Genomic DNA, 20,685 nt, shown 5'->3' with positions numbered 1-20,685 from the left:
TTCCCTGGCGAGAGGCCAGGGAAGGCCTCTTGAGGAAGTGGAATGGAGAGCTCAGGGCAGAGTAGGATTTGACTAAGTGAATGGAGAGGGAAGGGTGTCCCCGGCAGAGAGAACAGCATGTGCAGAGGCCGGGTGGCACAGAGAGCGCACAGGTCCACCCACCTGGAAGAAGGGCAGCCGAGGTGGAGTGCAGAGAGTGAGGGGCTGGGGCTGAGAGCTGAGGCTGGGAGGAAGGAGGGGCCGTGAATCTGGGAAGGTAGAGTAGACACGCTTTTCCCTCTTCCTCCAGCTAAGGACTGCTAAAAGCCCTGGACATTATGTACAAAATAAATGTAAGAAGACTCTGAAAGACAAAGAGAAGAAGGCAAATCGACTGGGGGCCTTGGGACCTGAAGAATGACATAGTGCTGAGTCCCTGGAGTTTCTTTTTTTTTTTTTTTGAGACAGTCTCACTCTTGTCACCTAGGCTGGAACGCAATGGCACGATCTCGGCTCACTGCCACCTGCAACCTCCGTCTCCCAGGTTCAAGTGATGCTCCTGCCTCAGCCTCTCGAGTAGCTGGGATGACAGGCGCGTGCCACCACGCCTGGCTAATTTTGTATTTTTAGTAGAAATGGGGTTTCTCCATGTTGGCCAGGCTGGTCTTGAACTCCTGACCTCAAGTGATCCACCTGCCTCAGCCTCCCAAAGTGCTGGGATTACTGGCATGAGCCACCACGCCTGGTCTTGGGTCCTTATCTTTAGAGTAACAGGAAGATACTGAAGCATTTCAGGCATATACGTGTGTGTTGCTGGGGAGGGAGACAGAGAGGATCAAATCCAGATTTGGTTTTGCAAGGGTCATTCTGGCTCTCTGCCATGGGGCTGGATAAGAGAAGGAATTAGGGGTGAGAAGATGGAGAAGCCAGTTGGGGGGCCAAGTCTACAGGATGGCTGGCTGCAAGGGATGAAGGAAGGGGGAGGGAGAAGAGGAGCAGGCAGTGGTGGCAATGGGGGAGACTGCCGATCCCCCAGGGTGCACAGCAGGGCATGGGACTCCAGAGAAGGACCCGGTTGGGGGAGGGGTCACAGGTTTCAGGGTGGCCCTTTCCAGGGGACACAGGGCTGTGTCTGAGCCCATCTCCCTGCTCCATGTACCCGCAGCTGCGGCACCCACTCTATGCTGTGCTCCAAAGCCCACCCACTCCTCATGCCTCCCTTCTGGAAGATGGTCCCAACGCCGCCCAGACAGGTACTGTGGCCTGTACCCCTCTCTGGTTATGAGCAGCCCCGACACCTTGCACTATCAGAAAAGCAGAAGTCAGAGAGGTAAGAAGCTTGTCTGAGATCACACGGTAAGCTGGAAAAGAAACCCATGTTTCTCCAGTCTCAAGCCTGGGGCCCAATCTCTCAGCACCTCTAACTCCCAAAGCCGTGAATCTGAAAGCCGGAAGCCAACTCCCAGGACAGAGACTTCAGGGTTCCTTCTTGCTTATGAGGCATCAGATAACTTCTGCCTTGAGCCTCAAACCAAACCAAGACCTCCTGCAGCCAGGTCTATGCCAGGGAACAGCAGGGTCTCTCTTCGCCTGGAACACAAGGTTGGGAGGGCAGCAGAGGCGCTGGGCGCTGGGCATATTCCTGGGCCATGGCAGAAGGAGAAACGATCTGTCCAGCAGCCTCAGGGAAGCAGGAGATCGGATGTCAATAGTGCATTGGGGTGGGCGGAAGGTGAGGCGGTAATGGCACAGGTCTCCGTGCTGGGCCGAGGGTGGGGACACTGACCTGGGAACTTGACAATCATCCCTGCTGGGCAGACGGAGTGGAGGAAGCAGCGGGCGCAGGAGTTGACGGCAGACATGGCACAGAACATGCCAGGTCGACATTCGCAGACACGGGAGGAGTTCCACGCACATGGCCTCTTCTCCACGAGGTCATCTGAGGGACACAGACAGGGGTCACAGAGGGGAACAGGAGGAAGGCATCTCTCCGGAGAGCTCCTGAGATGAGGAGGAGTGAGCAGGTGGAGTCCAGAATGCAGCTTCCTCCTCCCAGCTCACCCCCCGGTGATTACTACCAATTGGATTAAAAATAAAATTAATTAATGTACCCATTTTTTTTAATGAAAAAAAAAAAAAAGGCACGGAGGACACTTAGATGCATATTGCTAAATGGAAGACACCAGTCTGAAAAAGCTACACACCGTGACTCCAACTACATGACATTTCTGGAAAAGAAAAAACTATCGAGACAGCAAAAAGATCAGTAGCTGCCAGAGGTTCAGGGGGAGGGAGAGGTGAACCGATGAGCTCAGCACACATTGAGGGCAGTGAAACTATTCCAGGTGCCACTGTGATGGTGGATACGCATCATCATCCGCTTGTCTAAAGCCTAGAATCTGCAACGGCAAGAGTGAGCCCTGATGTCAACTATGGACTTCAGTTGGTAACAATAACGCATCATTATCAGGTCATCAGTTCTAACAACTGTGCCCACAAATGTAAGGCATGGTGGCTCATGCCTTTAATCCCAGCACTTTAGGAGGCTGAGGCAGAAGGATCATTTGCCCTCAGGAATTCCAGAGCAGCCTGGGCAATATGACGAAATCCTATCCCTACAAAAAAAAAGAAAAATTAGCCAGGCATGGTAGCACACGCCTGTAGTCTCAGCTACTTGGGAGGTTGAGGCGGGAGGATCGCTTGAGCCTAGGAGGTTGAGGCTGCAGTGAGCTGTGATTGTACCACTGCACTCTAGCCTGGGCAACAGAGTGATGTCCTGTTTCAAATAAATAAATAAATAGGAGAAACTGTGGGAGAATGGGAAGGGAGTAGAGGGTAGATGGGAACTCTGTATTCTCTGTTTCACTTTTCCTGTAAACCTAAAATGCTCTAAGAAATAGTTTATTAATTTTTTTTTTAGACAGAGTCTCACTCTGTCACCCAGACTGGAGTACAGTGGCACAATCTCAGCTCACTGCAGCCTCTGCCTCCCAGGTTCAAACGATTCTCCTACCTCAGCCTCCTGAGTAGGCGGGATTACAGGCACGTGCCACCATGTCCAGCTAATTTTTTGTATTTTTAATACAGATGGGGTTTCACCATGTTGCCCAGACTAGTCTCAAACTCCTGAGCTCAGGCGATCCATCCGCCTCGGCCTCCCAAAGTGCTGGGATTATAGGTGTAAGCCACTGCACCCAGCCAGAAATAGCTTATTAATTTTTTTAATGGACAAAGGGTTGGAATAGACATTTCTCTACAGAAGATAGACACATGGCCAATAAACACATGAAAAACGCTCAACACCATTAGCCGTTAGGGAAATGCAAATCAAAATCACAGTGAAATACCGCTTCATATCCACTAGAATGACTAGAATCAAAGACAGTTAATAACAAGTGTTGGCAGGAAAAGCAGGAAATCAGAGGTTGGTTAACACATAAAAAGTAAAAGCTAGGCTGGGCGTGGTGGCTCACGCTTGTAATCCCAGCACTTTGGGAGACCAAGGCAGGCAAATCACCTGAGATCAGGAGTTCGAGGCCAGCCTGGCCAACATGGTGAAACCCCACCTCTACTAAAAAATACAAAAATTAGCTGGGGGTGGTGGGCACCTGTAATCCTAGCTACTCAGGAGGCTGAGAAAGGAGAATTGCTTGAACCCGGGAGGCAGAGGTTGCAGTGAGCGGAGATCGCACCACTTCACTCTGGCCTGGGCGAAAGAGCAAGACTTAATCTCAAAAAAAAAAAAAAAAAATCACTGGTAAAAATAATAATTAATGTGCAACAGGCTTGGAGACTAAGAAGGGGCAGCCTTGGCAGATTAGAAACGAAGACAACTCCCTGAAATACGGAAGGCAGAGGACAGTCGAGACCAGAGCGAAGGAGACCACAGCCCACAATATAGCCAAGAGAAACTCGCTGAAGGGAGGGGAGAGGTGCTGGGTAACTCCTCATCTACTCATGACACACAGCAGAGGCCACGCATGTCCCACACAGAGACTCCTGTAGCCCCACCTCAGCCCCATGGTCCTCAGAGGTGGGTTTCAGAAGCCCCATTTGCAGGCTGCCCACATCATGAGATACCATGTGCACAGAACCGAAAGTCACCAGACATCAGAGGAAAAGCAGCCCCAGGGAAAAGGAGTTCTGAGTGCAAAGAGAACCAACACTCAAGGAGGCAGGAAAGAGAGAAAACAGGACACGTTAGAAACGATGCATTCACGCACCGCCGAGCAGCACTTCTGCCAATGATGGACGGCGCACGTGATGAGGGCCCCATAAGATTACAATGGAGCTGCAAAATTCCTGTTGCCTAGTGATGTCATAGCCATAGCAATGACGTAGCACACGCATTGCTCCCGTGTTTGTGGAGATGTTGGTGTAAACAAACCCACTGTACTGCCAGTGGTATAAAAGTGCTGCATAGCACATAAAACTATGGATAGTACATAATACTTGATACCGCCAATAAACAGCGATGTGGCTGGCTTATGTACTTACTGTACTATACTTTCTATCATTTTTTTTTTCTGAAACAGGGTCTTGCTTTATTGCCCAGGCTAGAGTGCAGTGGCATGATCACGGCTCACTGCAACCTCAGCCTCCTGGACTCAAGTAATCCTCCCACCTCAGCCTCCTGCGAGCTGAAACTACAGGCACGTGCCACCACACTCAGCTAATTTATTTTATTTTTGGTAGAGATGGGAGTCACACTGTGTTGCTCAGGCTGGTCTCAAACTCCTGGCTTCAAGTGATCCTCCCAGCCTGGCCACCCAAAATGCTGGAATTGCAGGTGTGAGCCACCAAGCCCAGCCTTATCATTATTTTAGAGTGTACTCCTTCTATTTATTAAAAAAACACAGTTAACTGTAATACAGCCTCAGGTAGGTCCTTCTGGAGGCATACAGAAGACACTGTCATCATCATACGAAATGACACTCCATGTGTTTTACTGCCCCTGAAGACTTTCCAATGGGACAACATTCTTTTTTTTTTTTTTTTTTTTTTTTTTTTTTTTTGAGACAGAGCCTCATTCTGTCACCCAGAATGGAGTACAGTGGCACGATCTCGGCTCACTACAACCTCCACCTCCCAGGTTCAAGTGATTCTCCTGCCTCAGCCTCCCAAGTAGCTGGGATTACTGGTGCATGCCACCACACCCAGCTAATTTTTATATTTTTAGTAGACATAGGATTTCACCATCTTGCCAGGCTGGTCTCAAACTCCTGACCTCAAGTGATCCACCCACCTCAGCCTCCCAAAATGCCGGAATTACAGGCATGAGCCACCACTCCCAGCCAATGGGACAAGATTCAGAAAAGGAAAACAGTGATTTTGATTATCCTGACTCTATGTAGGCTTTGGGTAATGGAGGTGCTTGTGTGTCAGCTTTTAACTTAAAAATGTTAAATCAAATAATAAAATTTAAAAATAGAAAAAAGTATATTGAATAAGGCTATGAAGAAAGAAAATATTTTCGTACAGCTGTACAATGTGTTTGTGCTTTAAGCTAAGTGTTATTTAAAGAGCCAAAAATTTAAAAAGTTAAAATTTATAAAGTGAAAAATTAAGGCGGGGCGCGGTGGCTCAAGCCTGTAATCCCAGCACTTTGGGAGGCCGAGGCGGGCGGATCACGAAGTCAAGAGATCGAGACCATCCTGGTCAACATGGTGAAACCCCGTCTCTATAAAAATACAAAAAATTAGCTAGGCATGGTGGCACGTGCCTGTAATCCCAGCTACTCAGGAGGCTGAGGCAGGAGAATTGCCTGAACCCAGGAGGCGGAGGTTGCGGTGAGCTGAGATAGGGCCATTGCACCCCAGCCTGGGTAACAAGAGCGAAACTCCGTCTCAAAAAAATAAATAAATAAAATAAATAAATAAAAAATAAATAAAGTGAAAAATTACAGTAAGCTGTTTAATATATTATTGAAGAAAAAATATGTCTCATACATATAGTGTAGCTGAAGTGAGCAGTGTTTCTGAAGTCTACAGTAGTATACGGTAATGCTCTAGGCCTTCACATGCCCTCATCACTCACTCATTCACTCACCCAGAGCAACTTCCCATCCTGCAAGCTCCATTCACAGTAAGTGCCCTGTACAAGCGTGCCATTTTTTATCTTTTATATCATATTTTTACTGCACTTTTCCTGTTTAGATTTTTTTTTTTTTTTGCTTGTTTTTGTTTCTGTTTCTTGTTTTTCTGAGACGGAGTCTTGCTCTGTGGCCCAGGCTGGAGGGCAGTGGCGCGATCTCGGCTCACTACGGTCTCTGCCTCCCGGGTTCAAGCAATTCTCTGCCTCAGCCTTCCAAGTAGCTGGGATTACAGGCACCTAACACCACGCCCAGCTAACTTTTTGTACTTTTAGTAGAGACGGGGTTTTACCATCTTGGCCAGGCTGGTCTTAAACTCCTGACCTTGTGATTCACCCACTTGGTCTCCCAAAGTGCTGGGATTATAGGCATGAGCCACGGCGCCCAGCCTTAGATACGTTTAGATACACAAACACTTACCATTGTGTCACAGTTGCCTACAGTATTCAGGACAGTGACATCCTGTGCAGATGTGTAGCTCAGGAGCAAAAGGATCTGCCATCGAGCCTAGGTGTGCAATAGGCTGCACCATCTAGGTGTGTGTAAGTGCACAACTCTAGGATGTTTGCACAACGACGAAATTGCCTGATGACACATTTGTCGGAATGTATTCTTGTCATTAAGCAATACACGACTATAATTTATATCCTTAGAGACACACGAAAAAAATGTGTGGCATGCACCTGTAGCCCCAGCTACTCAGGAGGCTGAGGCAGGAGGATCACTTGAGCCTTGGAGTTTAAGGTCAGCCTGGACAACAAAGTGAGACCCTGTCTTAATATGTAAAGATAAGAAATTGGGCCGGGCACAGTGGCTCACGCCTGTAATCCTAACACTTTGGGAGGTTGAAGTGGGTGGATCACAGGAGTTGGAGACCAGCCTGGCCAACATGATGAAACCCCATCTTTACTAACAATACAAAAATTAGCCAGGCATGGTGGTGTGTGCCTGTAATCTCAGCTACTCAGGAGGCTGAGGCATGAGAATCGCTTGAATCCAAGAGGCGGAGGTTGTGGTGAGCCAACCTCAACCACTGCACTCCAGCCTGGGCAACAGAGTCAGACTACATCTCAAAAAGAAAAAACAAAAGAAAAGAAAAATATAGGCAACAGACAAGCATCCTCAAACATGAAAGAACTCAGGGAATATTGCAAAGAAGAGCGCTTCTTGAAAAATCCACCTGACAGTGTAATCCAATCACTCAAGTGATGAATCAAAGTGAAAAACTCAGGAATGGAGAAGCTGTGGCAAATAAACTCATCATGAATCATAAAAAAATGTAAGGCTAACATGCCAAGGGACTCATGAGTGCAGAAGAGAACATAAACATTATAGACTGTGACAAATTAAAAATTGTGTAAGCAATAAAAGTCAGGTAGAGGATGCAGAGGTGGGGAAAAAATTGTTCTGTTCTTCATTACAGGGAGTCAGTCTATTCTCTACTGTCCAAAACTCAAAATAAGTAGATTGCGGCTTTACTGCAAGAGATAGTAGTTTCTGAAATGATTATTAACCACTTACTGATTTTCATAACCTCCTTTCTTAATTTTATCGGGTTTTTTTCCTTGTACAGGAACTGCAATATATTTTGCTGAAAATACATTAATCTGACTGCGGTTTGGCATTCTCCTGTTTCACTTGAGTCTCTTCTTTTTCTGATACTTTTGATTAAAATTAAATGTCATTTTAATGCCATAAATAATATGTTGCCATTCTCTTAAAACTCCTTCTTTGTATGTGTGTACAGGCTGTGTGGTTACTAACCTACCTGTCTCTATACAGAGAGGTAGAGAGGCATGTCTACATCTAATGTTAATAGCAGTTCTCTCCAGATGGAGGGGTGGGGAGGGCAATGTTTATTTTCTTCCTTATATTCTCTTTATTGTTTGAATTTTTAATAATAAATGTTTATAATTTTCACTTCATAAAATGCAGTCATTACTTTTAGAAATTCAAAGATATGCCAGAGAAATGCTAATATAAAGAAAGAAGAAATGGCAGTGTTATTATATTATTACTTGTCTTTCTTTTTAACCTTTGCTATTTCTTTCAGGAAGGAATAGTAATATTAATGCCAAACAAATGTGAAACTAAGGGAGAAGGCATTACAAGGAGTAGAGAGATATAGTCATGTGGATAAAAAGCCCAACCCACCAAAAACCCATAATATTCATGAACATTTATGCACCTAATAACATAGCTTTGACATATATGAAGCAAAAATAGAACACAATGAAAATCTAATGGATGAACAAGCATACTGGGAGATAAGATTTTAACACATCTGTCTCAGAAATAAAGGCGATATCTTGAGTTAGAATGTAGCCTAAAAGAAAAAAAAAGAAATAGGCCAGGCGCGGTGGCTCAAGCCTGTAATCCCAGCACTTTGGGAGGCCGAGGCGAGTGGATCATGAGGTCAAGAGATCGAGACCATCCTGGTCAACATGGTGAAACCCCGTCTCTACTAAAAATACAAAAAATTAGCTGGGCATGGTGACGCGTGCCTGTAATCCCAGCTACTCAGGAGGCTGAGGCAGGAGAATTGCCTGAACCCAGGAGGCGGAGGTTGCGGTGAGCCGAGATCGCGCCATTGCACTCCAGCCTGGGTAACAAGAGCGAAACTCAGTCCCAAAAAAAAAAAAAAAAAGAAATAAAGGTGATAAAAGTAAATAAGAGCACATATATCTCCAGTGCCCTTATCAAAAAAAGAAAAAAGAGCACATATAATTTAAATAACACAATTAACAAGCTTAACCTAATAGATATATAGAGAACTTTATATGCAACAAACAGAATACACATTTTAAAACACCCACACACTGAACACTCTGAAAAAATGTGATCATTGAGTATTTATTAGACCACAAAAGGATCTCAACAAATTTCCCCCACCCTAACCCTGAAAAAAACTCACACAAAAATAAACACCAGATAGCACACAGACCACATTCTCTAACCGTAATAAGAAACTAACACTAAAAGGCCATATTGAAACAGTTTTCCTGGAAGTCCTGTGGTCTTAGAAAAAGAACACAGCTCTTGGTGTCAGGCCACAACTCGAACTCCAGTTCTGCCGCTTACCAGAGTTGTTGTTGTTTTTTTTTTTTTTGAGACAGAGTCTCGATCTGTCACCAGGCTGGAGTGTAGTGGTGCAATCTTGGCTCACTGCAACCTCCGCCTCCCAGGTTCCAGGAATTCTCCTGCCTCAGCCTCCCGAGTAGCTGGGACTACAGCTGCCCGCCACCATGCCCAGCTAATTTTTGTATTTTTAGTGGAGATGGGGTTTCACCATGTTGGCCAGGATGGTCTCGATCTCTTGCCCTCAGGTGATCCGCCCGCCTTGGTCTCCCAAAATGCTGGGATTACGGGCATGAGTCACCACGCCTGGCCGAGTTTTGTAACTTTAAAAAGGCCCTTAACCTCACTATCCTCAAATTCCTCATTGTAAAGGAAGGATAAGCAAGGAATCCTCCCTAGGACTTTGGTGAGGACTAAACTCAAAAAAATGTGAGTCCTCTTCTTCAGGAAACATAGTAAGTCTCTGTGAAAGTACAGATGCAAAAGGTCATGGCTGACATCAAGTCACAAATGCAGAGAGGTAAACTGAGGTACCAGGAGGACAATTCAGAGAACAAACATCAAATCATGATGCTCTCCACCTTCCAGATTCTTCACCTCTCCTCTGAGGACCCCTAATGCTCCCTAGAAGGAGGCCCTGGAGAGAGAACAAGCCCCTTACCTCGAGAACAGCTCACGCAGGCTGTGCAGCGGCCGGCCTCATTCAGGTGGTATTCAGGCTCACACTGCTTCCTGCAGTCAGTAGACCTCTGTGGGCACTGCTGTGTCGGGGACAGCCCTGGGGAAAGAGACAGAGAAACTCCAAGCCAAGCTGACTTAGCAAAGGCCTTAGAACCCAAGCTCTGCCCCACACCTGTCATCCCTGAAGCCCCTCCCAGCTCCACCTCCAACCCCTGAAATATGTCAGTCCAATTCCCGTGTTATAGATGGAGGCCCTGACACATAGGAGGGGTAGCCCTAGCCTAAGGTCACCTGGCAGGCAAGGAAAAGCAACAGTTATAGAGAAAAGCTGGGCCTGGGATTCTAGGGCTGCCATCTGCCAAGTTACAATGACCTTGTCAGCACTATCTGTGTGTGTGTATGTGGCTGCATAGTAAGTGTATATGGGTGCATAGTAAGTGTATATATTTAGCACTAGTAAGTTACTATAGGACTTCCGTCCTACTGTTCTCGAAAGGACTGAGTGGACAGTGAGGATAAATATGTGTAAAGTACTACAGCAGTCCTGGCACCCAACAAGCACTGTATAAGCGCTGGTTGTCATCATTTCTGCAGGGGTCTTATCTCACTACAGGAATTAGGGGAGCCATAACTTTAGACCATGAAAGTCTAGACCAAGCTTGTTCAACCTAAGAGAGTCCGTGTTTGGCCTAGGATGGTTTTGAGTGAGTCCCAACACAAATTCATAACCTTTCTTAAAACATTATGAGATTTGCTGTGTGCATGTGTGATTCTTTTTTTTCTTTAAGCTCATCAGCTATAAGCTAAAACACTATCCTCAGTGTTAGTCTAAACTCACTTCTTCCACACTAACACTTCTTCCAATGTGGCCCAGGGAACATAAAAGATTGGACACCCCTGCCAGGAGGACCCTAATCCGGCCTGATTTAGAGATAAACAAGTCACCCAGCAATCGCTGCCTACCTTGCTTCCAGGATGAGCACATGACCCAAGCAGGCCAATCAGAATACATCTTTCCATCAATATAATTGGCTCAGGACTAGCACATGACCCAAGCTAGCCAATCAGAGCCCTCCATGTTCCTCACCACTGTGATTGGTTTGGCATGGGCACATGACCCAGGCATGCCAACCAATAAACCTCATCTCTGAGAATTTCACAAAAGCAATCCAGAAGGATGTCCTCTCTTTATCTACTGGATTCCTGGCTGAAGGGCTGTGTAAGTCTAGAGCTACCCAGGTCATCACTGCCTAAGCATGGGCATGGTGTGGACAGGACTTGCCTAAGAAGGAGGTGACTCAAAAGCCAGCAGAAGCCGGAGTTGGAGAGAAATGGGCTCCTGACGACATCAAACATCTGAATGTAGGGTGCCCATGGACTTCTCTGTGATGGAGCCAATTATTTCTCTTTGTCTTATCTGAGCCCTTCTGCCAGTTAGAATGAAAATAATCTAGACCGGGGGTTCCAAATATTTCTTGTGCCCCTAATCATTCTAAGAAAGCCTGTGTACACTGCATAGAATCGTAAATTCCTAAATAAAATATGTAGGAATACAGAGGAATCCAACTATATTGGAATATGGTTATCAAAGCATTAAACAAAATAACATAAGATATAGTAACATGTGATTCTTTGTAAACTTGTTAAATAATAAGGTAAAACAACTCCACAGTTTCAAAGCAGTGATGAGACCAAACAGTATTTCACGACATCTGCAGCCACTGTATCATAATATGAGAATATCTATGATTTCCACTGGTGACAAAGCTGTGTACTGAAATTACCACTGTGCTTTGTTGCCTTAAGTCATAATAGAAGGAATTCATAAGGGAATTTTAGCTAGAGGCTAATTAAAATAAGTGAATCCATTCAGGTTCATGGTCCCCGTGAAATCTACCTTTGAGAGCCCATGGGCCCCAGGGTAAGAGCCTCTGCCCTAGAACAACACGCAAGAACCTCTCAAACATACTAGCTTCCTGGTGGTCACTCTCTAACTCAGACACTTCAGTAGTTCCCCAGTAGGCTTTCCAAGGGGTCGATCTGACCCTATCACTCCTTGCTCAAAACCTTCAAAAACTTTCTCATGGCCCCCAGGATGGGTCCTTTCCATGGCTAGTGAGGTTCAGCTCACCCATGTCCCCCTTGTCCTTTCATCTCTAGCCACACCAGCATCTCCCTGTTCCCTAAAAGGGCCACGTTCCCTTCCGCCACCCCAGGGCCTTTACACAAGCTGGTCCTCTGCCAGGAATGCTCCTCTCCCCTAGTAACTCCCACTCAGCCTTTACATCATAATCAAAGCATCACTGCCTCAGAGTCTTGGTTGGGATCCCTAATAAAAACGAAGACTCATATTCCTTGCCCTTCAACACCTAACTGCTGTAATCACAGATTTATTTGTAAGCTCAATCTTCACAGTATTTAATTCCCCATAAGAATGTCAGCTCCGCCAGGTGCGGTGACTCACGCCTGTAATCCCAACACTTTTGGAGGCCAAGGCGGGCAGATCATTTGAGGTCAGGAGTTTGAAACCATCCTGGCCAACATGGTGAAACCCCATCTCTACTAAAACTACAAAATTTAGCTGGGCATGGTGGTTCATGCCTATAGTCCCAGCTACCTGGGAGGCTAAGATAGGAGAATGGCTTGAACCCGGGAGGCAGAGGTTGCAGTGAGCAGAGATAGTGCCACTGCACTCCAGTCTGGCAACAGAGCGAGACTCCCTCCCCCCACCAAAAAAAAAAGTCAGCTCCTTGAGGATGAGTCTTTCCACTTCCGCTCACCAATGATTACCCTATCAAAGGGCCTCACACATATTTCATTAATACATGTTCTGCCAACCTAATTAATATGGCCTTCCCCAGCCTCACACGGCATTCCCAGGCCTCACACTGCGTCTCCACCTTCCCAGTCTGCCATTATATTACATTGCTCACTTCGTGCACGCTCTACTGCAGCTAATCTGGGCATCTTGATCTTTTCTTTAACATCCCTTATACATCCTGAATGTTGATATGGATTAAATTGTGTCTCCCCCAAAAAAGACAACCTAGAGTCCTAACCCCCTCAGAATGTGACTTTATTTGGAGATAGGGGTTTTAAAGAGGCAATCCAGTTAAAATGAAGTCACTAGGGTGGGCCTAATCCAATATGACTGGTATTCTCATGAAAAGGGGAAATTTAGCAGGTGTGGTGGCTTACGCTTGTAATCCCAGCATTTTGGGAGGCCGAGGCAGGCAAACCACCTGAGGTCAGGAGTTCAAGACCACCCTGACCAACATAGTGAAATCCCATCTCTACTAAAAATACAAATATTAGATGGGCATGGGGGTGTGTGCCTGTAGTCCCAGCTACTCGGGAGGCTGGGGCAGGACAATCGCTTGAACCTGGGAGGTGGAGATTGCAGTGAGCTGAGATCATGCCACTGCACTCCAGCTTGGGTGACAGAGGAAGATTTTGTCTCAGGAAAAAAAAAAAAAGAAAGAAAAAAAAAGTGGGTGGATGGGTGGGTGGATGGTTAGATGGGTGGATGAGTAAATTATTGGGTGAATAGATGGATGAGTGAGTGGGTCGGTGAATGGATAATGAGTAGGTGGATGAGTGGGTGGGTGGATGGATGAGAGGGTGAGTGGATGAATGAGTGGGTGAGTAAATGGATGAGTGGATGACTGGATGGGTGGATGGATGGATGGATGGGAGAAGGGTGAATGTGTGGGTAGATGGGTGAATGGATGAGTGAGTGGGTGGATGAATGGATAAATGAGTAGGTGGATGAGTGGGTGACTAGATGGATGAGTGGGTGGGTGGATGGGGGAAGGGTGGATGGGTAGATGAGTTGGTAGATGTGTGAATGGATGGATGAGTGAGTGGGTGGGTGAATGGATAAATGAGTAGGTGGATGAGTGGGTGACTGGATGGATGAGTGGGTGACTGGATAGATGAGTGGGTGACTGGATGGATGAGTGGGTGGGTGGATAGATGAGAGGGTGAGTGGATGGATGAGTGGGTGACTGAATGGATGAGTGGGTGAGTAAATGGATGAGTGGATGGATGGATGGGGGGAAGGGTGGATGGGTAGATGAGTTGGTAGATGTGTGAATGGATGGATGAGTGGGTGGGTGAATGGATAAATGAGTAGGTGGATGAGTGGGTGACTGGATGGATGAGTGGGTGGGTGGATGGATGATGGATGAATGGATGGATGGATAGATGGGGGAACAATGGATGAGTGAGTAGATGGGTAGATGGATGGGTAGATGGATGGATGGATGGGTGGGGAAGGGTAGATGGGTGGGTAGATGGGTATATGGGTGGCTAAGATGGATGTATTAGGGAAAAGTGGATGAATGGGTGGATGGTGGATGGTGGATGGATGGATGCAGGCCAGTGGCATAGGGGCTTTTCCTCACTGTAAGCTCCCATTCTTCCTCCTTTGAAACTATCTTAGCACAGATACCCTCTGAAGTATCAGATATATATAAGCATGTCACCTCCTCTACAGTAGGTAAGCTCCCAGGGGACAGGACCTTGTCCTTCTCACCCCAAAAGAACCCTATATACAACAGAGCTCAATAAATGCTTGCTGCACTGAGCCAGTCCTGATTCCTTCTACTGCTTTCCATTTCCTCCCTCCCACCCCGCATACTTCCTCCTACACAAAAGAACCCTGGTGCATTTTTCAGGCTGAAATAAAGACATGACTAGGATGAACCTGCGAGTGAGGGGAGCAGGAGAGCGAGGCTGGCCTGACTTCAGCAGAGGGAGGTGCTGGGGGCAAGGGAAGCTTGGCCCTGTGAGGCAGGGGCTGGCTGTCACAGAAGAGTATGCTGGGCAAGCCAGACATACTCATTCATTTATCTATTCTTTCAAAAATCGAGAATCTACCAAGTGCCAAGCCCTGGGCCCCGGGCTGAGGATCCTGCAGGAAGACGATAGACAAGTCATGATACGTGGAAGGAGTGTTCAGAAAGTGGAACCATGGGAGACACCAAGAGCCCAGAGCCCAGACCTTTGAGCTCGCTTGGGGTCAGGGAGGGTCCACACTAAGCGGAGACTGAGGAATGCAGAGGTGTGAGTCAAGCACACAGGGATGGCGGGAGGGCAGGAGGTGCTGTGAAGAGGCTCTGCTGGGACAGTGTCAGAGGGCACAGGGGACCCACACACTCAGCTGAAACCCAAGATGAAGAGGGATGGGGGTGGGGGCCAGCAGGGGCAGCAGCTGTCACGCCAGGTGGGCGGGCCCATGTACAGAGCTGGGCTTTACCTAAAGGCAGTGAAGCTAGCAGAACCCACAAACCCCCTCCTCCTCCTCCTCCTTTCTGCTCACAGCCCACGGAGGAAGCCAGGGCTCCAGGGACAAGATGGAATACACCTGCCATGCTCCCTACCTCACACTTGGCCTGGCCTCACATCCTCCCCATGAACCTGGCCTGGCTTCCAACATCTACAGGGGAGGCCCCTTCAAAGGGAAGGTGGAGAACAGGAAGGGCTTTGTAGCCACTGCATTAGCTCTTCACTCGTAACCTCTTCTGCCTCCCAAATTCGAGGCCTCAGGGGTTGGTATCAACCACGGCTGAAGAGCTCAGGAGACTTCACTAGATGGGCACGTTCACAACTCAGCTGAGCCACTGATTCGCACGTGACCTTAAGCAAATCCCTGAACCCCTCGACATCCAAGTTTCCTCTCTGGGTTTCTTATCAGGACTGAAGGATCTAAGGTGGGTAAAGGGCCCAGCACAGTGGCCAGCACATAGCGTGCTCCATTGGTGTGAATCACAGTCACTGCTATGAGTCAGTGAATGAGCTCCCCATCACCGAGAGTATGTAAGCAAAGGGCTGGGGAGCTGATCTCATGAAGGCCGGAGAAGGCATCACAGGCCTGGGTGCAAGGAGGGATTCGATGACATCTACACTTTTCAATCTCAAAGGTCCCTCCGCTTCCTTCCTCCACCAACCCGCCCACATGCAGACCCAGTCACACAGCTGAGTGCTGGCTATAGACGGCGGGCAAAATGTCAAGAAATTTCCCCAAGAGATCAAAGAAGGGGTTTTTGTGGGTTTTTCATTTTTTCTCTCTGGCTTTCCAGAAGCACAAGGTCAATAAAACTCCAGTAAAATGCCCCACCTACCACACCGATATGGAGTGCTCAGCCCCAACCAGCACTGGGCCTTGCAGAGAGGAAGTGGGGAGAAGGGACCCCCCTCTTCCTAGGTCACAGCTTTTAAGTGGAGGGAGCCTGGGACCTGGGATGTCATTTTCTCTCCATCCAGTCCCCATCAAGGCCCTGTCAGGCAGGGGTTGAATGGGCCAGAAGAGGATGAGAAGGAAGTCTCTCTCCCTGTAGCTGGGATTGTGGGTCCCATGAAAAATGAGAGCACTGTGGCCACTCCTTTCCAGAGGCCCCAGGAGAACTGTGTGGGTGCCACCATCCAGCACCAGGCTAGCAAGGGAGGGCCTCATGGAGGAAGGGGTTCCAAGATTGCAGCAGGTAGGGACTGTGGAGAGGGCATCCCAGATGGGAACGGGCATGTCCAAAGGCCCAGAGATAGGCTGGGTGCAGTGGCTCACACCTGTAATCCCGGCACTTTGCGAGTCTGAGGCGGGCAGATCACTGGAGGTCAGGAGTTGGAGACCAGCCTGGCCAACATGGTGAAACCCCGTCTCTACTAAAAATACAAAAACTAGCTGGGTGCGGTGGCACGCGCCTGTAGTCCCAGCTACTTGAGAGGCTGAGGCAAGAGAACTGCTTGAACCTAAGAGGTGGAGGTTGCAGTGAGCTAAGATTGCACCACTGCAGTCTAGCCTGGGCAACAGAGCAAGATTCTATCTCTAATAAATACATAAACAAATGAAAAGTCCCGGAGACTTCGAAGCATGCAGTAGTTCCTGCAGAATAGCGAAGGGAGAAGAAGCTGGAAAGGCGAAAAATGACCCCATCATAAGAATGAGAAGCCAGGCGCGGTGGCTCACGTCTATAATCCCAGCACTTTGGGTGGCCAAGATGGGCAGATCACGTGAGGTCAGGAGTTTGAGACCAGCCTGGCCAACATGGTGAAACCCTGTCTCTACTAAAAATACAAAAAATTAGCTGGGCGAGGTGGTCCGCACCTGTAATTCCAGCTACTCATGAGACTGAGGCAGGAGAATCATTTGAACCCAGGAAGCGGAGGCTGCAGTGAGCCAAGATCACACTACTGCACTCCAGCCTGGGCCACAGATTGAGATTCTATCTCAAAAAAAAAAAAAAAGAAAGAAAGAAAGAAATGTTTGTTGGATGGGGGATGGATGGACGGATGGATGGATGGATGGATGGATGGACGGACGGACGGACGGATGGATGGACGGATGGAAAAGTAGATGGGAAGATGGCCAGGAGAGGGGTGGGTGTATGGATGGGGGGGGTAAAAGGGAGGATAATTGGAGGGATATGGGAAGGAGATGGTGCTATGGACCGAATTGTGTCCACCACAAAGTTCATATGTTAAATGTGTTGAATCCTAACCCCCAATGCGACTGTATTTGGATATAGGGCTTTTAGGAGATAATTAAGGTTAAATGAGGTCATAGGGATGGGGCCCTAATTCAATGAGATTGATGGCCTATGTGAAGAGGGGGAGAAAGAGAGAGAGAGATTTCCCCACCATGAGAAGACTGCCATCTGCAAGCCAAGAAGACAGCCCTCACCAGAAACCAAACCCTGTGAAAACGTTGACCTTGGACCTTCAAGCCTCCAGAACTGCAAGAAAATAAATGTCTATTGTTTAGGTCACCCAGGCTTCAGTATTTTGTTATGGCAGCCCCAGCAAACTCATATAGATGAGTGGATGGATGAGGACTGGATGGGAAGGAAAATGGAAAGGGGATGGGAAGGGGTGGGTTAGTAAATGGTTGAAAAGACAGGTGGATGGGCAGGTACATGGGTGGATGGGCGGGTGAGCAGGGGCAGGTACTTGGATGGGTGGGTGGGTGGCTGACCAGTGAAGCACGGAAAAAAGCAGGAGACCCACCTGATAGATCATTCAAAATCAACCCTAAACCGAAAATAAAAGCAAGAAAATCCAATAGCGTCCAACCCGCTGCTTTCCCCCACACAATGACTGCTTCAAATCATTGTTGGATATACAAACAAACCAAAATCAAATACAAAAACATCAAATTCTTTCCCAGAATGTTTCCCTCTGTCCTTTGGGGGCCTGAGCCCGAGCCGGGTCTGAATCTCGTGGCGGAGACCGACCCAAGTTCCCACCCAGCTCCAGTGGAATACCCCGATGGCCACAGCCCATCACCACCGTCCAGACAGCACAGCTGGGAGGATTAGGTGACGGGTGGATGGGCCCCTCTACCCCCAGACGATGTCCGCCCACTTGCAATGGCCTGCCGTCCTCAAAGCAAGAAGCAGCGAAGATGAACCAGACACACACAGACTTCCTCCCACCCTTACCGGCACAGCTCATGGCTGATATCCCCATGACAGTCTCTGTTCCTGGAGGTCACAGACCAGTGGGTATCATTATGTCCTGCCCCACCCATCTATGACCACTGGTTGTGCCTTGGGGCTTTTGATGATAACCACAGGGGCAGAAATGCCTCATGACCCTATTCTAGCTGCTCACCTCCTCGGGCCTCAGCATCACCCGCAAAATCGGAAGAACACTCACCCCTGCTCCAGAAGGATTTCCTGGTAATCGACTAGAAGTCAGTCATGGTGCAGGGGGTGGTCGAGTATTCCAGAAAGAGTGCTCTGGTCCAGAAGACCAGTCCCAGAGAAATCTATTGTCCAGGTTGTTCTGAGATAAATGTGTGTTCTAGGCTGGAACAGTTAAGAACTGCAAAGGGACCAGGTGCGGTGACTCAGGCCTGTAATAACAGCGCTTTGGGCGGCTGAGGCAGGAGGACTGATTGAGCCCAGGAGTTCAGGACCAGCCTGAGCAACATAGAGAGATCTTGTCTCTATTTTAAATTAATACAAAAAAAGAAAAAAGAGGCCAGGCGCCGTGGCTCACACCTATAATCCCAGCACTTTGGGAGGCAGGTGGATCACCTGAGGTCAAGAGTTCAAGACCATCCTGGCCAACATGGCGAAACCCTGTCTCTACTAAAAATAGAAAATTAGCCAGGTGTGGTGGTGCATGCCTACAATCCCAGCTACTTGGGAGGCTGAGGCAGGAGAAGCACCTGAACGAGGCGGAGGTTGCAGTGAGCCGAGATTGTGCCACTGCACTCCAGCCTGGGCAACAACAGAGAAGCTCCATCTCAAAAAAAGAAAGAAAGAAGGGAGGGAGGGAGGGAAGGAGGAGAACTGCAAAGGGCTTCCAGGCCCCAGAAATGAGGGGTGGTCAGGGGATGTTGACAGCCCGGGTTCTGAGGTCTCTGAGCCCCGACTCCAGCCCTGATCATTCCAGCATTTCCCAGCTCTGTGACCCTGGTCACCAAGAGAAGTGGCTGGAATTTAAGCTTGCCAAGCCCCAGTAACCTCATCTGCAAAATGAGTGTGATAAAGGATAATTGCAAGCACGGAATGAGATGATACAGTGCATAGAAAGGTCTCCGGCTCATGGATAGTAAGTGTCCAATAAGGGGCAGCCCTCGGTTAAAAATAAAAACTCACAGAGACGGACTTTCCTGTGGAAGCACAAACACAGTCTCAATTCTACAGCCCTCACCTTCCGAGTCTCTGGACTCTGCGACGCAGGCAATGATCTGCAGAAAACTGCAGCCAATTATGACCAGGATGGTTGGCCACCATTTCCCCACTCATCAATCCCCCCAGAGGGTCATCCATTAAGGACAAATTTCCTCCTTGTCCCCACCTCCATCACCCCCACTCACCCTCGGGGCATCGGTAGCAGCACCTTCTGACGCTCTCGTTGTAGTAGTGGCTGGGGTTTCCACAGGTGTCCTTGAAGGGTCGATCCTGGCGGGTCAGACAAGCTGGTGAGGCCAGGTGGGGCCCAGATATCCATAATCCCTCTGTCCCCACCAGTCTCAGGAGGCCTGAGACGGAGCTTTGTATCATAGGAGAGAAATCAGGGCAAGAACTCCTGATTCCACAAACCCACACCACCCTTGGGTTTCCTCCCACCTTAAACCTTAGCGTCTCCCTCGACTCTGTCCTCTCTAACAAACCATCAGCAAATTCTCCTGGTCATTTTCATACCGTAACCATCACCACTATCCCCTTGCCCTGGCATTAACAGAGTTGCTTCCTACCTTGCCTCTGGGATGCGTCCACCAGTACAAATTTCTGGTAAACTTATTTGTTGAAGTCTAACACGCCCGTACAAAAAAGTGGGCAGATCTCAAGTTACAGCCCACTGCATCATTACAGAGCGAACACACCATGCGATCAGCACCCAACTCATCAGACAGGACCTAGCCACCCCCAGCACTTCCCTCCTCCCCCCTCCCACACACTCGCTCCCAAAAGATACCCACTAAACTGATTTCTATCCTTCTATTAATGCTGTCTGCTTTTGGATTTTACATAAAGTAGAATTACACAGTCTGCTTCCCTGCAACTGGCCTCTTTATTTCAGCATTATATTGAGAGAATCATTCACATTGCTGTAAATAAGAGTCGCTCATTTCTGTCCATTGCTTTGCAGTATAGCATTGCATATTTATTCGTCTCATCTACCCTCTTTTTTTTTTTTTTTTTTTTGAGACAGAGTCTTTCCCTGTTGCCCAGACTGGAGTGCAGTGGCACGATCTCAGCTTACTGCAACCTCTGCCTCCTGGGCTTACACGTTTCTCGTGCCTCAGCCTCCCAAGTAACTGGGACTACAGGTTTGTGCCACCATGCCTGGCTAGTTTTTGTATTTTTAGGAGAGACAGAGTTTCACCATGTTGGTCAGGCTGG

The 20,685-nt window shown here is 48.0% G+C and overlaps 1 protein-coding gene across 1 annotated transcript in view; it reads right to left on the bottom strand.

Moving 5' to 3' along the window:
- TNFRSF8 (TNF receptor superfamily member 8) overlaps positions 1-20,140 on the bottom strand; it is a 54,479-nt gene extending 34,339 nt beyond the window's left edge. Inside the window, exons 1-3 of the mRNA XM_032300436.1 lie at positions 19,656-20,140; positions 9,810-9,926; positions 1,766-1,918 (exon numbers count right to left, since the gene is read on the bottom strand). Coding sequence (XP_032156327.1) covers positions 1,766-1,918; positions 9,810-9,926; positions 19,656-19,842 — 457 coding nt within the window. The 5' untranslated portion in view covers positions 19,843-20,140. The remainder of the gene's footprint in view (positions 1-1,765; positions 1,919-9,809; positions 9,927-19,655) is intronic.
- Positions 20,141-20,685: the final 545 nt, after the last annotated feature.

This window comes from Sapajus apella, unplaced genomic scaffold (assembly GCF_009761245.1).
Source record: "Sapajus apella isolate SASKATOON/1434 unplaced genomic scaffold, GSC_monkey_1.0 scaffold43, whole genome shotgun sequence".
Taxonomy (NCBI): domain Eukaryota; kingdom Metazoa; phylum Chordata; class Mammalia; order Primates; family Cebidae; genus Sapajus; species Sapajus apella.
Note: the sequence above shows the minus strand (reverse complement) of the source record. Positions and strands in the feature narration are given on the sequence as shown.